At 41.9% G+C, this 23,010-nt stretch overlaps 1 protein-coding gene across 23 annotated transcripts in view; it reads right to left on the reverse strand.

Moving 5' to 3' along the window:
• Positions 1-141: 141 nt before the first annotated feature.
• The window catches only part of arvcfb (ARVCF delta catenin family member b), a 250,535-nt gene continuing 227,666 nt past the window's right edge, over positions 142-23,010 (reverse strand). For 15 of the 23 annotated variants that reach the window (XM_014170900.2, XM_014170897.2, XM_045706708.1 and 12 more), the window contains 9 exons: positions 14,421-14,548; positions 12,479-12,629; positions 11,939-12,131; positions 9,861-9,972; positions 9,609-9,759; positions 8,701-8,754; positions 8,063-8,154; positions 5,703-5,815; positions 142-3,942 (listed from right to left, as the gene is read on the reverse strand). In XM_014170900.2, the coding sequence (XP_014026375.2) occupies positions 5,714-5,815; positions 8,063-8,154; positions 8,701-8,754; positions 9,609-9,759; positions 9,861-9,972; positions 11,939-12,131; positions 12,479-12,629; positions 14,421-14,548 (983 nt within the window). In that variant the 3' untranslated portion in view covers positions 142-3,942; positions 5,703-5,713. Of the gene's footprint in view, positions 3,943-5,702; positions 5,816-7,338; positions 7,935-8,062; positions 8,155-8,700; positions 8,755-9,608; positions 9,760-9,860; positions 9,973-11,938; positions 12,132-12,478; positions 12,630-14,420; positions 14,549-23,010 lie in introns of those variants that run through there. The other 8 variants (XM_014170903.2, XM_014170915.2, XM_014170905.2 and 5 more) reach the window with 7 other exon arrangements.

Below are 23,010 nucleotides of genomic sequence, written 5' to 3' on the forward strand. Positions count from 1 at the left end.
ACCATGCAGACAAGAAAGCTATATAAGAGAATAGTGACAACTTTATGCAATACATTCGTGTTGCGGCTTCAGGTAAAATACATGAAGCTGTATATCCTTGCATTTGTGCGGAATACCAAACAAACATACACAGGCAACATGTTCTTTCCAGGCATGGTTTATTGAAAACACACCAAATTTATACTCTACAAATCTGTATTTTTCCCGTTATTTAAACAAGCATAACACTTGCCTCTGGATATTAGTAAAATTAACATAATACATTATGTCACTGTGGCATCGCTCTGATAGCTACGAAAGCAATAACAACTTACTCTATGAAATCAAACCATTTTTTATATCTCCATCTTTTAAAAGTTTATAATTCAATGTAATACAAGGCAAATATCCACCAACAGTCTAGACTACACTGAGGACAGAGTGGGTGAATGTGTGAGTGTGTGGAATGAGGGGGAAGGGAGAGATGGATAGGGAGCCTAGCAAAGAAGAGAGAAGGAAAGAGGTAAACAGAGAAAGGGATGAGGGCGGAGGACGGAGGGAGGATAAAGCATGATATAAAACACATTTTCTTTATCTACCATGGAAAAGGTTAAGGCACATGATAGTTACAAACACATTTGCTACTGATACAGTTACTTTATTTTGAAGAGTTTGAATCAGTGATATCTACACAGGTAGGTCTTGCCCCTTTGATTCAATTTCTGCCCCATTTTCTTGCATTTCTTTCACAGCATCTTGTTTAGTAAATGTACAATTAGATATACATCCACAAACAAGCTCCTGGAATACTTTCATATGTATATAAATACAACGCCAGGTCCTTTGGTTGTGTACTGCAAAATGCAGTCAGGAATAGACAGTCAGAGATGAATAATCCAATGAAAAGCACAGTTCTGAGGACGTATGTCGACATGGAGAACGTTTACATTATTACATTACTTTTCTCTGAAATCAAAAGGTAATACATGTACTTTTTAATCTTTATTTTATCACATAAGTCTTTGTAAACACAGTGTAAAATATGCAAGCTTTATAAATCACATCACAAAGAAAATCAGACGCAGGCACATGCCATTCGCCTATAGCCGACGCATGAGTTAAGCTGCTCTGTAGTGGAGGTCCCCCTCACGAGTCCCAGAATTGGGAGAGAGAAGGTTCATAGTGCAATGTCCACTTGGAGATGGAGAAAGACGAATCACAACACCACCACTAAATCTTTACCCACGTGCAGTTTAGCTTGTCTTTTGTCCCTTTAAAAGACAACGGCGTAATCTTCTACTACATTTCAACTGCCTCTAGAGAGAACAAAAAATATAATAATCAGACTTTGTACAATGTGATGCAAATTCTGCCTTGAACCACATGCAACTGCTCTCCTCTGTTCTCTCCGGATGTGAATGACTTGAATATCCAATTACACCACAAAAACTGGCACTTAAAGAATATATAAACATCTGTACATTTGCTCATGCTTGTTTCAAATAGTTCTTTAAAGATGCATTGGCAAAATCAAAGCACGTTTTTAGGTTATCAGCGACTATATAATTGCAGTGTGAAATGAAATGGAATTCTAGCACTGCTGTCTATCCCTGCTGCTGCATCCACCCATCCTTCTCTTGAGTGACCCCTGCTGAACTATCCACTTCCCCTTTCTCTTTTTCCCCCTCCCTAATCTCCTACAAAGATTTGGAGACCAGGTCATCAGTCCATCACACCTTTAAAAAGAAAGCTGAAGATAAATGTCTTCTTTTTTCAATCTTGACAGTACAAAATATAAATATGTAATTAACATGACTCTACAGATTTGATACACACCTAAATGATGTAGTTATTTCTGTTTACAAACATGGTGATCCTTTATCCAATGAATGTGCTTCCGAAACGACCTGTTATGAGTACACAATTAAGTTTCTTGTTTTTTTTGTTGCTTTTCTTTGTTGCTTTTCTTTGACCCTAATATACATTTATAAAACCAACAAAAATACAAAACATTTTTAGGTTCTACCCTTTGACAACAGGAGCGTGTACACGGAATAAAAATATAAACACAACATGTAAAGTGCTGGCCCATATGTCATGAGTTGAAATAAAAGATTCCAGAAACATTCCATAGGCACAAAAATATTATTTCTCGCAAATGTTTTTCAAAAATGTGTTTACATCCCTGTAAGTGAGCAGTTTATCCTTTGTCAAGATAATCTATCCACCTTACAGGTGTAGCATATTGAGAAGCTGATTAAACAGCATGATCATTACACAAGTGCACCTTGTGCTGGGGACAATAAAAGGCCACTCTAAAATGTGCAATTTTGTCACACAACGTCACAGGTGTCTTTAGTTTTTAGGGAGCGTGCACAATTGGCATGCTGACTGCAGGAATGTCCACCAGAGCTGTTTCCAGATAATTTAATGTTAATTTCTCTACCATAAGCCAATGTCGTTTTAGAGAATTTGGCAGTACGTCCAGCCGGCCTCACAACCGCAGACCACGTGTAACCACACCTGCCCAGGACCTCCACATCCAGCTTCTTCAGAAGAGGGGGGGTATTTATGTCTGTAATAAAGCACTTTTGTAGGGAAAAACTAATTCTGATTGACTGGGCCTGGCTCTACAGTGGGTGGACCTGGCCCCCCAGGGGTGAGCCTATGCCCTCCCAGGCCCACCCATGGCTGCACCGCTGCGTAGTCATGCGAAATCCATAGATTAGGGCCTAATGAATTTATTTCAATTGACTGATTTCCATATGTGAACTGTAACTCAGCAAAATCTTTGAAATCCTTGAATGTTTTGTTTATATTTTTGTTCAGTGTACTTCACAATCCTCTCCCTTCATAAACGCAATCCATTTATAAACAAAATGTCTTATATCCTATTCAACTTTATTACATATCAATGGCAAACAGCAACCAACCGAGTAAATCATATACCTTCAGCAAACAACCAAGACTGTATCGATTCAGAAAATATATTTTCATTTTGTTTTACTCAACAGCCATAAGTAACCCAACCAAATGTACATGTAATTTCACTTCCCTAACTCCAATCAACACTTGCAGGTGTGTGAAATTCTTGTGGGTTTATGAACTGAATCAGCACCCAGTCAGTCCCCTACGCGTTGCACAGCAATGATCCCAGTGCACTTAAAGAAACACAGTGAACCACTGTATGCCAAATGTGTTTGAGAGCCTTCGCGTTTGAAAAGCGTATGTGTGGAGTCTGCTACAGCTCCTTTAAGCGACACTCAAACATCAAGTCCCCAACTTAAAACCACACCAACATTCATCTGCCATCTACCACACCAGTCCACACTTCTTCAAACTAAAATGAAAAAGACAGACCAGCAAAATAAAAAAAACAATATTACAAACAAATACAATTTACAGTGCCTTGAGGAAAGACAAACTAACAAAAATAAAATGGAAACAATAAGCTAAATTGTTACATGGAAATAAACAATTGGAAGCAAACTTCATTTTGACATGAAAATTAAATAGTTAATTTTCTCTTTCCCCTTTCCCTCCACCTTTGCAAGCAGTAGAATCAACAAACATAATGTTCTCTCCTGCCTCACACCACCAGCAGCCATCCTTAGAGCTTTAGAATACTTGTATCTCTAGGAGGATAACTGCCTCCATTCTTCCATCCTGACAGTCCTCATGTTCGTGTACACTATGTTTGTCCATCCAGTGGGAATGTAGATATGAGTAATAGTAGAAGTAGTCGTTTTTTGATTTTCTGTTCTATACATTTCATTTGTTGATTCAAAAAGCATGAAACATTGGCTGATGGATGATCATTTTTGTTGTTTTGTTTCTCTCTCTCTTTCATTTACAAAGTCTATCTGCTGACGAGTCAACATCAAAATAAGCTCCATGTGTTATGGCAGTGATGACATGGGAGTTCCTCATCTAGTTGAGATGTTGCGCTGTTGTTATTTAAGCCTAGAACACAGAAAAAAAACAGAGAGAGAGAGAGGGGGACACTGGTGATTATGTAGGACCTGAACTCCTATGTGGAGCAGGGGACGCGTCCCAAAAGGCACCCTACTTAGTGCATTACTTTTGATCAGAGCCAAATGGGCCCTGGTCAATAATAGGGCACTTATAAAAGGAATAGGGTGCCATGGGACGCAGGCCAGGTTTTATAAGCAGTTGAATAATCAAGCTTTTACAGTAAGTCAGAGGGCACAGTGATCAAGTGGTATTACAGTAATTCAAAAATCACAATACTAAAATACATAAATCAATATTCCGACATGCTTGAGAGATGTCAAATCCAATGAAAAATGAAGACAAAAGACTGCGAGAGAGATGTTCGGATGACATGTTTGAAAGGCAGCTGCAAAAAGACAGCTTGGTTAACACACAAATGAAGTGTTGACAAGCTGAATGCACCGACCTGTCTGTTTAAACTACCTGCACACAGCTCTGACACCCATGCATACCCCACAAAACACACCACCAGAGGTCTCTTCACAATCCACACACACTCTACACACATGTACATTGTGATATTGTTGTATGGTGGTATTATACATTCTGGATTGTAGATATGTAGTGCTTAATAATGTTATGATGTACTGTTTTATCTTTAGTTTTATGTGTGATGTAAGTGCCTTAATGTGTTTGGACCCCAGGAAGAGAAGCTGCTGCCCTGGAAGCAGCAAACGGGGATCCCTAATAAATACAATAGTGAAGAAGGCCTTTCGTATGATTATCCTGTCTTACATGATTGACTCAATGTCCATTCTAAGCATGTCATTGTTACATTAGATATGTTTTTTGTTCATTAGCATTGACTTGACAAGATCATGTGATGATCAAAATATTTTTCAAAGCGGTATTAAATAAACAATTGTTTTAGATTCTGTGCTGATAATCATTTTGCTTTTCAGACATGAGTCAATCAAAGCTGTATAACTGTCTAACTACATTTCACCTAGGAGGATGAGAGCGATGGGAGAGCAATGAGAGAATATTGAGGCTAACAGCAATGACAGACAGACACAGCCCTTTGCCTCCAAAGAGCTGTTGATGATCAGCCACCTACCACAGCTTCTCACCCACAGCAGAAACACTCAGTGATAAGTGATGGGACAGGAGGACAGATATGAGCGAGTGATGAGAGGATCCTGTATAATGAGCTGTAACGAAGCGAACCCAGAGCAGCTAGCCTAGCACATACAGTCATACAGCCAAGCCAGAGAACCTCAGAGTAGCTAGCCTGGCCAAGCACAGGCAGTCTACACATAGACTGGCTCCTCTGGCTTGGCTATGTTCATCCAGGTATGCATTATTTATCTGGAGGAGCTCTCTGTCCCAGGGAACAGTGTGTGTCATGAACGTAGATAGGGAGAGGGATACACCGTGTTCATCCTAAAGCTATTCATTAGAGCGGAGCGTGTGTGATCCACGTAAAGTCTATAGAGTTATTCCCTTTCATCATTTAGAACAAACCTCATTTCATGTGAATTAGTCAAGGGAAACGGTACATATTTCAACAGATGGATGTGCATCAAACAGGTGCTTCAAAACTGTGAAAATGAGGTTTGGTGTCATAAGCCAATTACTCTGGGTCAACCATAAACAAACATACAAACCAGCAGTGAAGTACGTGAGGGCTAAAACAGAAAGGTGGTGGAGCAAACAAAACGGAGACTAACAATCCAAAAAGTGGAAAAACAAACGTTTGTAAGACCTACCATGCATGCATTTAGACCCAGGAGTCAACAGGCTGAGGTTTAACGTCACAAGCATCCACCAGATTGACTGCAGGCCTGTTACTCCTGACATAGTGTTTCGTATTTGTGTCATTCTGCAGCAACGGGAGAAGGGGTTAACAGCAAATCAAAGAGGTCAATAAATATAGTCTTTACAGAGGAGTGGAATGCCAGGGTTAGTTCCTTAGCATAAAGGAAGCTTTTAGAGTCCGAAAAAGGCGATTAAAATCAAGAAACCAAATTATCCATGCAAACAGAGGGGGACAAAGCAGTTCAAACAGCAGTTGCATTTTGGGTAGCAGCCTTCTGGAGGTGTAGAAAGCAGGGTTGAGCAGTTTTGGTTATTTCTGTGCTTAAGTCAATTCAAAACAAGGGGGGTGGGGGCTGTAGGCATCAGAGGACATATCTGCTACCTCCAGTCCTGTCTGACAGCTAATTTGCTTCTGGAGGTTTTGCAGGACTTAAGAAGCATACTGTATGTTGACAAGCATTTGTGTCTCCAGGCTGCATAGCTGCCAATTACACACTAAGCACTTATTTATGTCATCTTCAGACCAAAAAACAGCTGCGGTCGGATAACAACTCTGAACTTGAAGTTCAGAGTTGGGAAGGTTACTTTCTAAATGTAATCCGTTACAGTTACTAGTTACATGTCCAAAATTGTAATCAGAAATGTAATTTTTGGATTACTTTCCCCTTAAGAGGCATTAGAAGGAAAAAAGGATACATCAAACACATTTGGTGTGTCATCATAGTGGTCTCGCTCAGGTGGAACAAACATAAACTTGAGCCTTTTTTCCAATGCTGAATTGAATGTCATTGAGAAAACAGAAAAGTGTCAATGTCTTCTTTTCAGCAAATATCAGTTCTAAATTTAAAAGTAATCCAATAACTAATCATCTAGCTTTTTAGTATCTAATCTGATTACAATACATTAGCTGGTAACAGTGGCGGATTTAGGTACAGGCAACATGGGCAGCCGCCCGAGGCGGCATCTAGCCGGGGGCGGCACGGGGCGCCCGCACAAAAATAATCAGAATGGTGACATTTGCGCGATCGGTTTTCTATCACTCATTTACATGTCACATCAATGACATGTCACCATGTGGGACTGTGGGTCAATTAACCTTGTCGGAGTGGGCGCCCTGATTCTAGTTTGTGAGCAAGGCCCACTCAGAAGTACGAGCTGGGGGGGGGGTTGACCTCAGGTCTCCCCACTGGAAGCCCGAGGTAGGGGGAGTGGGGAATCTATCAAATAGCGCACCTCTAACTTTGAACAGTACTAATGCAATTAGTAGAAATCAGTCACACTACGAAATGCTACCAACTAAACCACAATTAATTCATAATACTGTGAAAATATAGTTTTTTTTCTGGTTTGTGCGAAATGGTTAAGAATAATATAAAACCAGTCTGCACACCACCAAGGTGAATTGGTTTAGTCTTGACTCTTGGTTGACAGTGTTGGGTGATGGGTAATGTATTGACGCTCGAGTGCCAAATCAACACAAATTTGTTTCCATTTGTCTTTGTTACTTCTTTTTGATATTTATAAGTCTTATTTTTGTATATATATTTTTATATTTATATAGTATTAAATGTTATGATTATTTATTTGTGTTGTTCCAATTCAAATTACAGTTAGTGCAGAATGAAGAGGGGGTTCGCCCAGGGAGCCATACAAGCTAGAACCGCCACTGGCTGGTAATGTAACTAATTACAGTTAAAAGGTTTTTTGTAATCATATTACATGCAACTGATTACATGTAATCAGTTATTCCCCAACCCTGTTTTGAGTCCTATAATTATAATCATCTCAAGAAGCAACTGGGGGGGGACTATAGAGGACGACTGCAAAATGTGTAAACATCTCTTTTCCCATGCTACTAGTCTAAACTCATGGTAACTCTATTCATTAAGTCTAGCTGTGTTAGCATGTTTGACCCATCGAACCACCTCTAGTTCTTCACTACCAGATATTCCTGGGAGTCTCTCTCTCTCTCTAGATGGAGGAGCAGGACTTAACCAGTCCCACATTAATTACTTTCACAATCACAAAGCTTACGCTCAATTATCTGCTGCTTTGCTCTCAGATCTGCTGTCTGCATCCAGTAAATTGGACTGCTAGATGAGTGGCACCCGGCTCGACAGACGACAACATCAACTGCTGCTTAACTCCTTCCTTACAAAGAGCCTGGCATGGTCCTTTGGGCACTAAGAGAGACGGGTTTAGGCTATCTTAACAGGAACGAAGCATCGCGACTTGTGTGCTTTAATAGCCTGATCCACTAGTCAGTGTAGCTGTAGATGGGCCGTAACGGGTGGGTCTAGACCAGAAGTACCTTCAATGGCTCCCGTTCTGTCAGGTCCACTGACCCGTCTCCACTACTCTTGTACTTGCAGTCCTTGTCTCTCTGGTCGATGGTGTAGCCATCTAATATGAGAGAGCGAGAGAGAAGATCACAGAAGGATATCACTTAAATGCATGGATGGAAACTACAGTAGCTTAGCTGCATGCAGCCTTCCAGGACTGGAGTGGCGCACATCTGACGTAGAGGAAGAACTCATTAGTTAGAGAGGAAACAAGAAAATTGTTTGCATTTTCATTGAAAAGAGGAGCACTGAGGAGAACATTTAAAAATCAGAAAATTGCCCACACTTCCTGTTGCCATCTGTTCTACTGAATTAACGCCCATCCTTATACCAACATCTTGTTAAGAGAGGGGTCTTGCATACAGCATCATAAGTAAAACAGTACTGCACTGCATTGTCTACTGTTACAGCATCCTAACAATTAATAACTTTGTTCATTCCAAATATTGCAAAAAATGTACCCTACAAACTGTTTTAGAATTTCCATTTTGGCATTGGTGTTGTTGGGGGTTCTAGAACTGTCAGTAGTCCCTAGAGATCAGAACATTCCATCTGGGACTACTAGTGCTCCTCGTCTGCGATTGAGGTCATGCAAACTCGGTCTTACCTGGACCAAGCTCGTCCATAGGTATCATATCACCACTTCCATTTTTCTTGGTGCCTGAAAAGCATTTATATGCCGTTTTTATCATGAGCGCCACACACACAATTGGTTTGATTCACGAGCCAGTGTTGCTTTCAGGCCAATGGTCCTCAGTCACTGTCTGCTGATACACTTAACCAGTAACGCAGGCAGGCTGAGAATGGGTGTGAATGACAACCGCACTTCATGTGTTTGCATGGTTGCAAAAAAAGTCACAAGGCCAGAAACAAGAAGACAAAAGTGCTGTCATGCCCTCGACTCCTCTGTCAATGAGATGTTTAGTGTATTAGGTTGCTACAGTACCTCCCTTTATGTCAGGGTTGGGTAATCATTTTATATTTCGAGGGCCACATTGGGATTTCAGATTCAGGCCAGAAAAATGTTATTTGAAAACCTATAGGTCCATTATAATTCCTTCATAGTTTTGATCTACTTTTAGACGTTCAAGAGTGGTCTAGAGTGTTTATTTAACCCCCCCCGCCCCCAAAAATTATATTATTCCTGTGGGCCGGCTTGACCCCCTGCTCTATTTAACTTCATATCCTACTCTACATGCTTGGATTTGCATTGGGAACACACTATTGGATTAGATAAATCTACCCAAGATGCATCATTCTCCAGACCACACCATCCCAATTGTACTGACTATAGCACATGAAGATCAAACAACGCAGCAGAACAATGAGGGCGAAAGGTTTCAAGCACAGCACTCCTAAAGTGCGTATTATGGCTATGAGTGAGGACACACAAAACAAAGTCCAGATAGAGCCATCCTCCTCAGCACTCATTCTAATCAAGACTTCTGATGCAGACAGACACCAGCGGTTTCCTCCATAGATACAGAGCAGTTATATTATCTATGGTTTCCTCACTCAGTTCACCACAGTAGGCCAGGCCCGGAGGATCCCCAGTCTCGCCTGCCGTCACAGACTGACCTTGGTTCTTCTCCATCAGGGGCAGGGTAGTGTCGTCGTAGCCTGGCTTGCCGTTCTTGGCTGCTTTAGGGGCGCCGCTCGCTGTAGGCTGAGAGGGAGAGAGTAGGGACATATGAGTGTACTTATTGTGGATGCGTGTGAATGTGTGTGTGCATGTGCGCACGCACGTTCTTCTACACAGCTGTGTACCTGGAAGAGGCTCTTGTTCCATCCTTCCTTGGTCAGGGCGTTTCTCAGGTCCTTGTAGCTCCACACCGTCTGCAGCACGTGGGATGCAGCCTTGTTCTCACGTGGTGATTGGCTGAGCAAGACAAGGGGGAAAGCAGGGTCGCGTTCATTAGTGCAGACCGTAGCAAAACATTTTGCAGTGGAAAACGTTTTTGCAACAAAAACGTGTTTATTGGACAAGTTCCGGTAGTCTAGTGAATACAACCCAGAACGTTGGACACAACCACTGCCAGCAGCTAGTGGAGGCTGGAGGCGAATGCAATCAATCTCACATTCAAAGCCATCATCCATCTATTCCCACTGACGGCCCCAGGAGCTTGCTTTAAATTCACACCCCAATGGCCGCACACATTTCCTTTCATTCAATTAATTAAGTACTCCTTAGCCCTTAGTGTTAATTACATGGGGGGGGGGGGTTCTCCATCACTTCAAAGTCAATCTCATGGGTTTAGGGAAAACACATTTATTTGGTATTGTTGGAGACTATTTGACTTGAGCCCGTTTTAGTCCATTAATAATTGGATAATTGGCCTAGCAGCAGTAATTGTCATGTTATTGGTTAGATGGAATAATCTAATGTGCATTGTTTTTGGGCAGAGGGAAAGTACAAAGGGGGCGTGTCTCTGAGAGGCCAGAATGACTCCACGAGGGATGAAGAGGAGCCATGAGTCTGGTGTACCAGCTGATAGACCCTCGTGACTGGTCCAGAACACCGGCTTACATCTTTACTCTTTTATATCACTACATACTTAGTATGAATATATCGCTTTTATATATTCTTAAAGATTGAATGTAGTGTTAGGTTTAAGCTTTTTGCGTGTGAAAAGTGTAATTATTTAGTGGACTGCAGTAAGACTACTAGGAATGTGTACTCCCAATAACTCAAGGCCTCTCCTGACTGTTAAGAAGTCCTGTGAAAAGGCATGGAGGGGCACAACGTTTCCCCCAACATGACAGACAGACTTACTTCCTGCCCAGCAACAGAGACTGATTGTTCATCCTAGATATAGGAGGGCCTAATTGGAAGGTATAAATATATGTGCTTGTGTGACCTGTATGGTGTGCTATGCAGCTGTGGTAAATAAATATAGTTTGAGCTTCCTTTGGTGCCCGACTGGATTTGTACCAGAACTTTGAACCCGACGGTGTTCAATAAAGTACAGGTGTAAAATCCCCATTAGAAACTAACCTTAATTAAATCATCAATAGGTTGTGGAATGAGACATTATCATCTCCCGCTGACTTGATCAAGTAGATCAGATCAGTCAATGGAAAATAAGGACAGTGATATGAAATAAAGTGGAAACTGGGGAATCATTCAAGCATCTCTTGAATTCCTATTCATAGTACTTAGTATTCCGGTGAAGTGCACTATAGTAGGTTTCCTAGAAACCAGACACTACACGATACGGGCTTTATCTATTCAATCTAAGTAATGTTCTACAGATCAAAATGATATGACAAGGAATCCAGCTTATAGCACTTTATATTATTAAAAAGGCCATTAACACCCATCCTAGAGAGGATGTGAAAAGGCACGAGGTCATTACATTGTATGTGGCCAGCAGCAGACAATCCTGGTCCTTGAGTGATTGCAGAATACACTGTATATCATGGATATGATTAATGTGACGATATTATTCATTGCATTTAAAGTCAAAATAATTTAAAAGTATGGACACTTCTCTCATGGGGAGGGAGGCCCGTGGCACATGTAGTCATTAATGTACATACTGTACTTGCAAATGGTTATAGTACAGCTAATGTGAAAACCATGCAATTGTTTGACTGCTTTGTGCTCTGTTGTACTATGTTGTAAATCAAACCTCAATCAAAGTTTATTGGTTGTGTACACCTGCAAATCTGTGTACGCAACCAATCAACTTTGATTTGATTAGCAGGTGCAGCGAAATGCTTATGTTACTAGCTCCAACAGTGCAGTAGAATGTCTAGCAAATACAAACACACAAATAATACAAAAACAAAAACAAGAAGTCAAGAAATGTATTGTATTGGTCTGTACTGTGCCATCATCCTACCTTGTCTTGTTGATGGCCACCAGTTTCTCGACGGCCTGGGCCTGGATGAGGGAGCGTGCGTTCTCGGAGCTGTCCGTCACGATCTCGTGGATGGTGTTGAGGATGGCCACCACTGTGTCTTCCTCCAGGTTCTTGGCTGGCCGCTGCTGACCACTGGGCAGGTTACTCACCAGATCCCTCATGGCATAGCTCCCTACAGGGCAGGGGTCAAATGACAGGGTGCAGAGGGCACCGTCAGATGGCAGTAGAACGGTAACAGGTGTGTCAACATGTATCTTGTATGGTTACATAGTGTATTGAGGCATAATAGCATTGTACAAAATGTTCGATATCGAGCAATTCAAATTTGGACTAATCTACAATCATTCTTCTCTACAATAAGTAGATTACACATTCCTATTCAGCGAAAGACATACACAGGTTCAACAATCATATTCTTTTCCTCATTAACAGCTATCTAGTCTCAATGTTGTTCTGTTTGCCCTACAGAGAGGCCTTGTGTTTGACCATGTGATCAGGTCATGTGGTCAGTGATCGTACCGATCAGATCTTTGTTGCGGCGGTCGATGGAGAGGTTACGCAGGGCGATGGCCACGGCTCGGACCACCTTGTCAGCATCAGAACGCAGCAGCTCCACCAGGATGGGAAGACCCTTCTCCTTCCTCACAGTGGCTCGTATGTAGTTGGACCACTGGGGACAGAGGGGGAACATGCAGAGTGTGTATAGGCTTGTCTCCCATATTAATCTTCTCTTTGTGTCAGACAGGGTTCAAGTGACTTTTCTATAAAAACAATGTTTGCTCTGTATTTGTCTGTATGTATATATATATGTTATATATATATATATATATATATATATATATATATATTCGCCCTGCGTAAAAAAAATGTTTGCTCTGTATTTGTCTGTGTGTATGTGTGTGTATATATATGAGATGTGTGTGTATATATATATGAGACATTTTATATATATATATATATATATATATAACATTTTACTGCTCTAGGGATGTAATTATTGTTTAGATAAACTTATTTACTATAATTTTTTTTACTCTTTATGCGATGCGCAATGCAGAGAACCCTGGAAGAAGAATTATCATTTAATTACTACAGTGAATTATTGTAATGTTTATTTATGTGTCAATTAATCCCATAAGGGATGAGTTGCCAATTGACGATTTGACAGCAAAAAAAATGTCATTCATTCATTCATGCTGGCTATGGATAACCAGTCTATGTAGAGAATATAATACCAGCCAATACAGACAGACACACACACACTCCCGCTTACACGCACGCCCCTCCCACACACACAGACTCTATTATTGTACAGTAGCACAGCCAACAGTGGATCTCTGGATTTGACCGATTTTGGTTGTTGTCTCTGATTAAACACACATTTTCCTCTCTCTTTTCCTGTAACACAACACATTAAGTTTGACATGAAAGAGCTCCTTTGCTGAACACCATTACCCCCCTGAGACGTAATTAAACTGGCGCAACACCAGACCACTGGGTGGCAGTAGTAAACCTAAAAAACAGACCGCACCTAGTCAAACAGCTAGGGAGCAGCAGGGAGAAAGGGATGAAAAACGGATTTAAAACAAAAGAAAAGCTTTGAGATATCCTAATAGTGAGCGGGGACAAGTAATGTCCATCTCCTCGATGCCAGAGGTTTGACGTGTTGGCAGCAGCCCTAGAGAGGACAGGCGATCAGCAGCCCTAGAGAGGACAGGCGATCAGCAGCCCTAGAGAGGACAGGCGATCAGCAGCCCTAGAGAGGACAGGCGATCAGCAGCCCTAGAGAGGACAGGCGATCAGCCTCCTCAGCTCAAACTGAATGGAAAACCATGGAGAGAGGGATGGAATCTGTCTCTATATATACCACAACAACAACAAATCACCACTGCAGAACAGTGATAGAAAACAGAGCAAAAAGGAAACAGTTTATACAGGGTGTACATGTACTGTAGCCTACACATGTTATACATGTTAAACACACAGTACAGGTTATGTGCAAGCTTTGTTTTTAAATGAACAAAGAGATAGAAGTTGGACGTTTTCAAATCCATCTAACATCTTGTCTGTTGTGTTGTGTTTTTCCAACTGGAGCCTAGTGATGCATGCCGTGGCAACGGATATGTTTACAGCGTGACACATAGGTGTTAAAAACTGAATCAGGATGGCGCTAGCATGCCAGAGTTTGCTAGGCCTAACAAAGCCACTGTATTGACTATGAACATTCCATTCCTGAAGGGAAGAGCATGAATAGCCTCCGTACTTTACACCAGTGATGGTAAAATAATGCCCCTGAGCTGGACGAGAGATCACACTCATATTACTCACCACAGTAACCAAATGGAGGGTGTTTGGTAATGACACTGCAGAGCTCCATTTGGGATAACTGGTCCTTCCTATTGAGGTTCAGAGACCTTATTCCCCGTAATTACAATGTGTGTGTTGTATGTGTGAGACTCACGGTCCACTGTCCGGCACTGAGGTTCTGCAGGGCCCCTGCTGCAGCTTCCAGAGTGTTGTAGTTCTGGCTCTCAGTGAGCAGAGACAGGTACAACCTCACTACCTCTGGCTGGTACAGCAGCTCAAAACCTGCAGGCAGAGAGAGAGAGAGAGAGAGAGAGAGAGACAGAGAGAGAGAGAGAGAGACAGAGAGAGAGAGACAGAGAGAGAGAGACAGAGAGAGAGAGAGAGACAGAGAGAGAGACAGAGATAGAGAGAGAGACAGAGACAGAGAGAGCGAGAGAGAGAGAGAGAGACAGAGAGAGAGACACAGAGAGAGAGACAGAGAGAGACAGAGAGAGCGAGACAGAGACAGAGAGACATGGAAGTTAGACACAGAGAGACACACAGTGAGAGACACACTGGGTACAGTAGACACACAGGGAGGCAGAGAAGCAACAGAGACCGATTATTAAACAACTGAAAGGAACAGAGACATGTAATGTAGCTTAGCAACAGAGGCAGGCAATCAGTGTCTGTGAAAACTGCTCAGATAATACTGAGATCTCTAATACCAGTCTCTTCTCACACGAGTCTGGCAGGCAAGACTATTAGGTGTCTGTCAAATTATGGGAATTATTATTACTATTCTCTCTCTCTCTCACTCACTCTAGTAAATCGCATTAACAGGGACGTGATAAGACATGACAAACAAGGCTGCCAAGTCTACCCAAGCTATTGTTACCACCGAGTAGAAAACTGACACACATTTGCTAACAATTTAAAAATGGCATTGTCATTATTCCATAACTACAATGGAACAACAAGTGTAATTACCTAGTGATACTACTCATCCTCCTACTACACAGTATTACTAATACTACTGGTAGTTAGTCTGGTGTAAGTGTGACCAACTCTTAATAGGTACAGTAGCTCAGTCACAGATGACAGTCATCAGCCACTCACAGAATCAGTGCTTTTCTATAATAATAGAGCATTCAGCTTAATTGCCACTTTGTAGCTCTCAAAGTACAAATCTTTGCTGTGATCAATGACCTCAGTCACAAAACTCTGCCCTGATTTTATTGAGTGGAGGGCGTGAGTAGGGCTGTGGCGGTCACCAAATTTCATCAGCCTGTGATTATCAAGCAAATAACTGTCGGTCACAAGGTAATTGACCGTCAATTAACATAAACACATTTAGTGTCTCCTGCCTTCCCACACATAACCTACAAGCCATTTTAAAAAGTCGAATAAATACATGTAATATAGCCTACACCTTAAAAACATTATTTATTTTAGACATGCTTGGTCCTGATCTGGCTATGCCAAACGGCTGTGGGCTACACTAGTTCATTTAGTAGACAAGATTTTCTTAGAATTCCAAGGGATTATTTTATAGTATGAAGAATACAATTGAACAAAGCTGATTAAAATATAAATATTTTCTCCAAATGATGAGGGAGTGCGCACATGCGGCTATTCTGTGTTAAGTGGTTAAAAAGAGTTCATTTAGAATTATTAATGTAACTTTAGTTGTTCTACAAACGTTGGGCTATATGTTTTGATTTTTAATACATTGTACGGATGAGATTAATTATGATTTGATAAGTCACTTGAAAGGCATGAGCGCTGTTATGTTTTTGCGTAGGCTGTACACACTCCAATAGTCTCTCAATCACAATTTGACAATCACTTGATAATGCCTTGAGTTTCACGGCGGCATCCCCTTTGTGGGTGTAACGCACCCTAAACAAATCCATGCCTTTAGCGGCCCGGAGTGCTGCGTTGTGCCTTTTTCCGTGAGTGTGCTGCGCAATCCGAAGCGTCTCTCACTCACATGGCTCTCCGTCACGTAATCAGGTCCTTCTCACAGGCTACAAGTGAAGACCGACATCAGGGACGAAACTGCACACGTCCTTATCCAATTCCGAGGTGCATATTGAAGATATTGGAAGAACTGTCTACATTTACTTTTTGTCAGCCAACAAGATGAGTAGGCCTAAACAGCAAAAGCACTAGCCTATGTCAATCTACCATTCCCTATAGTACAAAAGTTGACCTATTCTATTGGTCAGCTTGTCTTTGTGTTTTTTTTATTTCACCTTTATTTAACCAGGTAGGCTAGTTGAGAACAAGTTCTCATTTGCAACTGCGACCTGGCCAAGATAAAGCAAAGCAGTTCGACACAGAGTTACACATGGAATAAACAAACATACAATCAATAATACAGTAGAAAAATCTATATAGAGCATGTGCAAATGAGTTAGGATAAGAGAGGTAAGGCAATAAATAGGCCATGGTGGCAAAGTCATTACAATATAGCAATTAAACATTGGAATGGTAGATGTGCAGAAGATGAATGTGCAAGTAAAGATACTGGGGTGCAAAGGAGCAAGATAAATAAATAAATAAATACAGTATGGGGATGAGGTAGATTGGAAGGGCTATCTACAGATGAGCTATATACAGGTGCAGTGATCTGTGAGCTGCTCTGACAGCTGGTGCTTAAAGCTAGTGAGGGAGCTAAGTCTCTCCAGCTTCAGAGATTTTTGCAGTTTGTTGCAGTCATTGGCAGCAGAGAACTGGAAGGAGAGGCGGCCAAAGGAAGAATTGGCTTTGGGGGTGACCAGTGAGATATACCTGCTGGAGCGCGTGCTATGGGTGGGTGCTGCTATGGTGACCAGTGAGCTGAGATAAGGCGGGGCTTTACCTAGCAGAGACTTGTAGATGACCTGGAGCCAGTGGGTTTGGCGACGAGTATGAAGCGAGGGCCAGCCAACGAGATCATACAGGTCGCAGTGGTGGGTAGTATATGGGGCTTTGGTGACAAAACGGATGGCACTGTGATAGACTGCATCCAATTTGTTGAGTAGAGTGTTGCAGGCTATTTTGTAAATGACATCACCGAAGTCGAGGATGGTCAGTTTTACGAGGGTATGTTTGGCAGTATGAGTGAAGGACGCCTTGTTGCGAAATAGGAAGCCAATTCTAGATTTCATTTTGGATTGGAGATGTTTAATGTGAGTCTGGAAGGAGAGTTTACAGTCTAACCAGACACCTAGGTATGTGTAGTTGTCCACATAATCTAAGTCAGAACCATCCAGAGTAGTGATGCTGTACGGGCGGGCAGGTGCAGGCAACGATCGGTTGAAGAGCATGCATTTAGGTTTACTTGCATTTAAGAGCAGTTGAAGGCCACGGAAGGAGAGTTATGGCATTGAAGCTCAACTAGAGGTAAGTTAACACAGTGTCCAATGAAGGGCCAGAGGTATGCAGAATGGTGTCGTCTGCGTAGAGGTGGATCAAAGAATCACCAGCAGCGAGAGCGACATCATTGATGTATACAGAGAAGAGAGTTGGCCCGAGAATTGAACCCTGTGGCACCCCCATAGAGACTGCCAGAGATCCAGACAACAGGCCCTCCGATTTGACATACTGAACTCTATCAGAGAAGTAGTTGGTGAACCAAGCGAGGCAATCATTTGAGAAACCAAGGCTGTTGAGTCTGCCAATAAGAATGTTGTGATTGACAGAGTCGAAAGCCTTAGCCAGGTCGATGAATACGGCTGCACAGTAATGTCTCTTATCGATGGCGGTTATGATATCGTTTAGGACCTTGACCGTGGCTGAAGTGCACCCATGACAAGCTCTTAAACCAGATTGCATAGCGGAGAAGGTACGGTGAGATTCGAAATGGTCGGTAATCTGTTTGTTAACTTGGCTTTCAAAGACCTTAGAAAGGCAGGGTAGAATAGATCAAATCAAAGTTTATTTGTCACGTGCGCCAAATACAACAACACCTTACAGTGAAATGCTTACTTACAGGCTCTAACCAATAGTGCGGAAAAAAAGGTATGTTTGTGTGTGTGTGTAAAGAAATAAAACAACAGTAAGAAGACATTTGAAAGTAAGAGTAGCAAGGCTATATACAGACACCGGTTAGTCAGGCTTATTGAGGTAGTATGTACATGTAGGTATGGTTAAAGTGACTATGCATATAGGATGAACAGAGAGTAGCAGTAGCGTAAAAAGAGGGGTTGGCGGGTGGTGGGACACAATGCAGATAGCCCGGTTAGCCAATGTGCGGGAGCACTGGTTGGTCAGGCCAATTGAGGTAGTATGTACATGAACATATAGTTAAAGTGACTATGCATATAAGATAAACAGAGAGTAGCAGCAGCGTAAAAGAGGGCTTGGGGGGGGGCACACAATGCAAATAGTCCGGGTAACCATTTGGTTACCTGTTCAGGAGTCTTACGGCTTGGAGGTAAAAACTGTTGAGAAGCCTTTTTGTCCTAGACTTGGCACTCCGGTACCACTTGCCATGCGGTAGTAGAGAGAACAGTCTATGACTGGGGTGGCTGGGGTCTTTGACCATTTTTAGGGCCTTCCTCTGGCACTGCCTGGTGTAGAGGTCCTGGATGGCAGGCAGCTTTGCCCCAGTAATGTACTGGGCCGTACGCACTACCCTCTGAAGTGCCTTGCGGTCGGAGGCCGAGCAATTCCCGTACCAGGCAGTGATGCAACTGGTCAGGATGCTCTCGATGTTGCAGCTGTAGAACCTTTTGAGGATCTCAGGACCCATGCCAAATCTTCTTAGTTTCCTGAGGGGGAATAGGCTTTGTCGTGCCCTCTTCACGACTGTCTTGGTGTGTTTGGACCATTCTAGTGTGTTGGGCAGCTGGGAGGAGGCGCTCTTATTCTCCATGGACTTTACAGTGTCCCAGAACTTTTTTGAGTTTGTACTACAGGATGCACATTTCTGTTTGAAAAAGCTAGCCTTAGCTTTCCTAACTGCCTGTGTATATTTGTTCCTAACTTCCCTGAAAAGTTGCATATCACGGGGGCTATTCGATGCTAATGCAGAACGCCACAGGATGTTTTTGTGCTGGTCAAGGGCAGACAGGTCTGGAGTGAACCAAGGGCTATATCTATTCCTAGTTGTACATTTTTTGAATGGAGCATGCTTATTTAAGATGGTGAGGAAGGCCCTTTTAAAGAATAACCAGGCATCCTCTACTGACGGGATGAGGTCAATGTCATTCCAGGATACCCCGGCCAGGTCAATTAGAAAGGCCTGTTCGCAGAAGTGTTTTAGGGAGCGTTTGACAGTGATGAAGGGTGGTCGTTTGACCCATTACGGATGCAGGCAATGAGGCAGTGATTGCTGAGATCTTGGTTGAAAACAGCAGAGGTGTATTTGGAGGGCGAGTTAGTTAGGATGATATCTATGAGGGTGCCCGTGTTTACGGATTTGGGGTTGTACCTGGTAGGTTCATTGATCATTTGTGTGAGATTGAGGGCATCAAGCTTAGATTGTAGGATGGCCGGGGTGTTAAGCATGTTCCAGTTTAGGTCACCTAGCAGCACGAGCTCAGAAGATAGATGGGGGGCAATCAATTCACATATGGTGTCCAGGGCACAGCTGGTGGCAGAGGGTGGTCTATAGCAAGCGGCAATGGTGAGAGACTTGTTTCTGGAAAGGTGAATTTTTAGAATTAGTAGCTCAAATTGTTTTGGTACAGACCTGGATCGTCAGACCGAACTCTGCAAGCCATCTCTGCAGTAGATTGCAACACCGCCCCCTTTGGCAGTTCAATATTGGCGGAAAATGTTATTGTTAGGGATGGACATTTCAGGATTTTTGGTGGTTTTCCTAAGCCAGGATTGAGACAGGGCTAAGACATTTGGGTTGGCAGAATGTGCTAAAGCAGTGAATAAAGCAAACTTAGGGAGTAGGCTTTTAATGTTAACATGCATGAAACCAAGGCTTTTACGGTTACAGAAGTCAACAAATGAGAGCACCTGGGGAGTAGGAGTGGAGCTAGGCACTGCAGGTCCTGGATTAACCTCTAAATCACCAGAGGAACAGAGGAGAAGTAGGATAAGGGTACGGCTAAAAGCTATAAGAACTGGCCGTCTAGCACGTTCGGAACAGAGGGTAAAGGGAGCACGTTTCTGGGCACGATAGCATAGATTAAAGGTGTGAGAAATAAATATTCCAAACATAGTCTGGGACAGTTGTGGGACACGATAGATCCCAAATGAATACAACCACTAGCATCAAAAAAACTTTTTTATGCAACATGGCTGACGCAACAGATCAGAACATTTAGCTTAATGTTGATAAACTGTTAGGCTATTTCTTCACATTATAAGCGTAGCAATGTGCACATGGTAGTAGGCTAATAAGCGCAAATGTTCCAAAAGGGCAATCAATTCGCGGGAAAATACCATTCTCAAAAGTGACCACAAATGAAATGATGCATGTAATGCTTTTATTATAAAAGGTGCATTTTTATGGTGAAAATGATCTTCCCCAAACTTGAAACTCACGCGCTGCTTATGTATGCCAGTTAGGCTCTACACCCCTTGTAAAGCGGATTAATGTGCTTAATTTTAGAAGTTATTTGGCCACTTTAGTTGTGATACCAACCTTATTAAAACATATAGGCCTATGGACTAGGCTACATGAGGTGTGCGACTATGATTCGAACAAGTTGCAAAAAGGCCTTGTTTCTTATGCTGGGCATCATTCACAAGTGATAATATATAATTCACAAGTGATAGGCTAATATTATCACCCATCAGACTATTCTTGGTAATACGGTCACCGCAACAGCCCTCGGCGTGAGTCCCCTCTTAGTGTGACATTTCAAAATAGACCTCAGTAATCGCAGCTGATAGCAAGGTAAAGCGAAGCTTGTTGACATGGTCGGATCACTATGAACACAGATTATAGTTTAGGACAGCGCTTACACAGTTTAGGATCACTTAAACTATAAAAAGGGGAGAGCCAATGTCATTGTTTGTAATGATGTGAATACCACCACTCATAACCTGGTACTTTCTCATTTAGACTAATTTGCACACAAATAAATAATCTGTTGCCACAGACAAAGATTCAGTCGATCTTACAAGACATTGATTTTACAACAAATCACTCACACCAGGTCCATAAATACATTAAGATTGTGAATCATGAGGTAAGTAGATATTGATTTTACATATACAACAAAATCGAGTATCTGAGAGCAAATTCTCTCTGTCTATTTAACACAGTCAGTAAATGGTTAGCTTGGCTGTGATGTGAGTGTAATTACGTTATCAGCTATCAGATGTCTCAGGCTAGTCAGAAAGAGGCAGAGTATATCGAACTCCTCTCTTCTTCCCACTACCAAGGTCACCACAGGCTGTTTGACATCCCAGGGGAGGATCACTTCTCATACTGTAATACATCCACATAAACAGCCAGTCGCTATGGAAGACAGCTTGGCTCGGCTCTATGGACTCAAAACCAAGTACTTCAACCTTATCAAAATACATTTGTATTCACATTCTCACAAACTGACAGTCAAGGCCTTCTGCACTTTAACGTCTGGTGGTTCGGAAAAGACTGCCATTCCTTCAGTGTTTTCTGAATAACAGTGGCAGAACGCACACATTTTAGTAGCTTGTTGAACTAAATTCAAATGTTTTCTGCATTTTTTTGCCATGTAGTAATGTAGCTAACAGGAACTGTTTTTGCAAAAACAAAAGAAAATATGGGTAAAGTACGCAATAATTTCCTTTATCGGCATCAGACCTGCATCATTTTCACTAGAAACCTAGTTTTTGTTTTTAATAGATTACACATTCTCTTAAGCTAAGACCCCAAAGAGATCTATTCTATCAATTTGTTGTCTGACATTTCAGATTTACATTTGATTTTTTCACGAATTAATTTGGATGTCGTTAACTAAAGTTACTTTGAAGAAGTAGTTAAGCAAACTATATTTCTCTTAAGGTTGGATTTAGTGTAATTCTTCCAATGTGATGTAATTTGTAGCTTGGTAAACTATATTTTCAGAGTATCTTCCCTAACACACACACACAATTATTCACTTCCATTCACAGAGCTTAAATGAAAGAAAATAACCATCAATCTATTCCATGTTATTTGAAGCAGTCCTTTCGAGAGGTATATTTTAAACCCATGAATTATGTGGGCAAGAACATATGAACACTTTATGATTGATACATCGTGGTTGGTGAGGCACTCCATACATTCTTTGGTAGAAATGAGAAGGCTGAAAGCCTAAGTAATAAACTGAACAAAAATAAACGCAACATGCAACAATTTCAAAGATTTTACTGAGTTACAATTCATATAAGGAAATCAGTCAATTAAAATAAATGAATTTGGTCCTAATCTATGGATTTCACATGACTGGGAATACAGATATGGGAGTGGATCAGAAAGCCAATCAGTATCTGGTGTGACCACCATTTACCTCAGGCAGAGCAACACATTTCCTTCGCATGGAGTTGATCAGGCTGTTGATTGTGGCCTGTGGAATGTTGTCCCACTCCTTTTGAATGAATGTGTGAAGTGGATATTGGCGGGAACTGGAACATGCTGTCGTACATGTCGTTCCAGAGCATCCCAAACATGCTCAATGGGTGACATTTCTGGTGAGTATGCAGGCCATGGAAGAACCGGGACATTTTCAGCTTCCAGGAATTGTGTACAGATCCTTGCGTCATGGGGCCGTTCAGTATCATGTCGAAACGTGATGGCAGTGGATGAACGGCACGACAATGGGCCTCAGGATCTTGTCACGGTATCA

This window comes from Salmo salar, chromosome ssa24 (genome assembly GCF_905237065.1).
Source record: "Salmo salar chromosome ssa24, Ssal_v3.1, whole genome shotgun sequence".
Classification (NCBI taxonomy): Eukaryota; Metazoa; Chordata; class Actinopteri; order Salmoniformes; family Salmonidae; genus Salmo; species Salmo salar.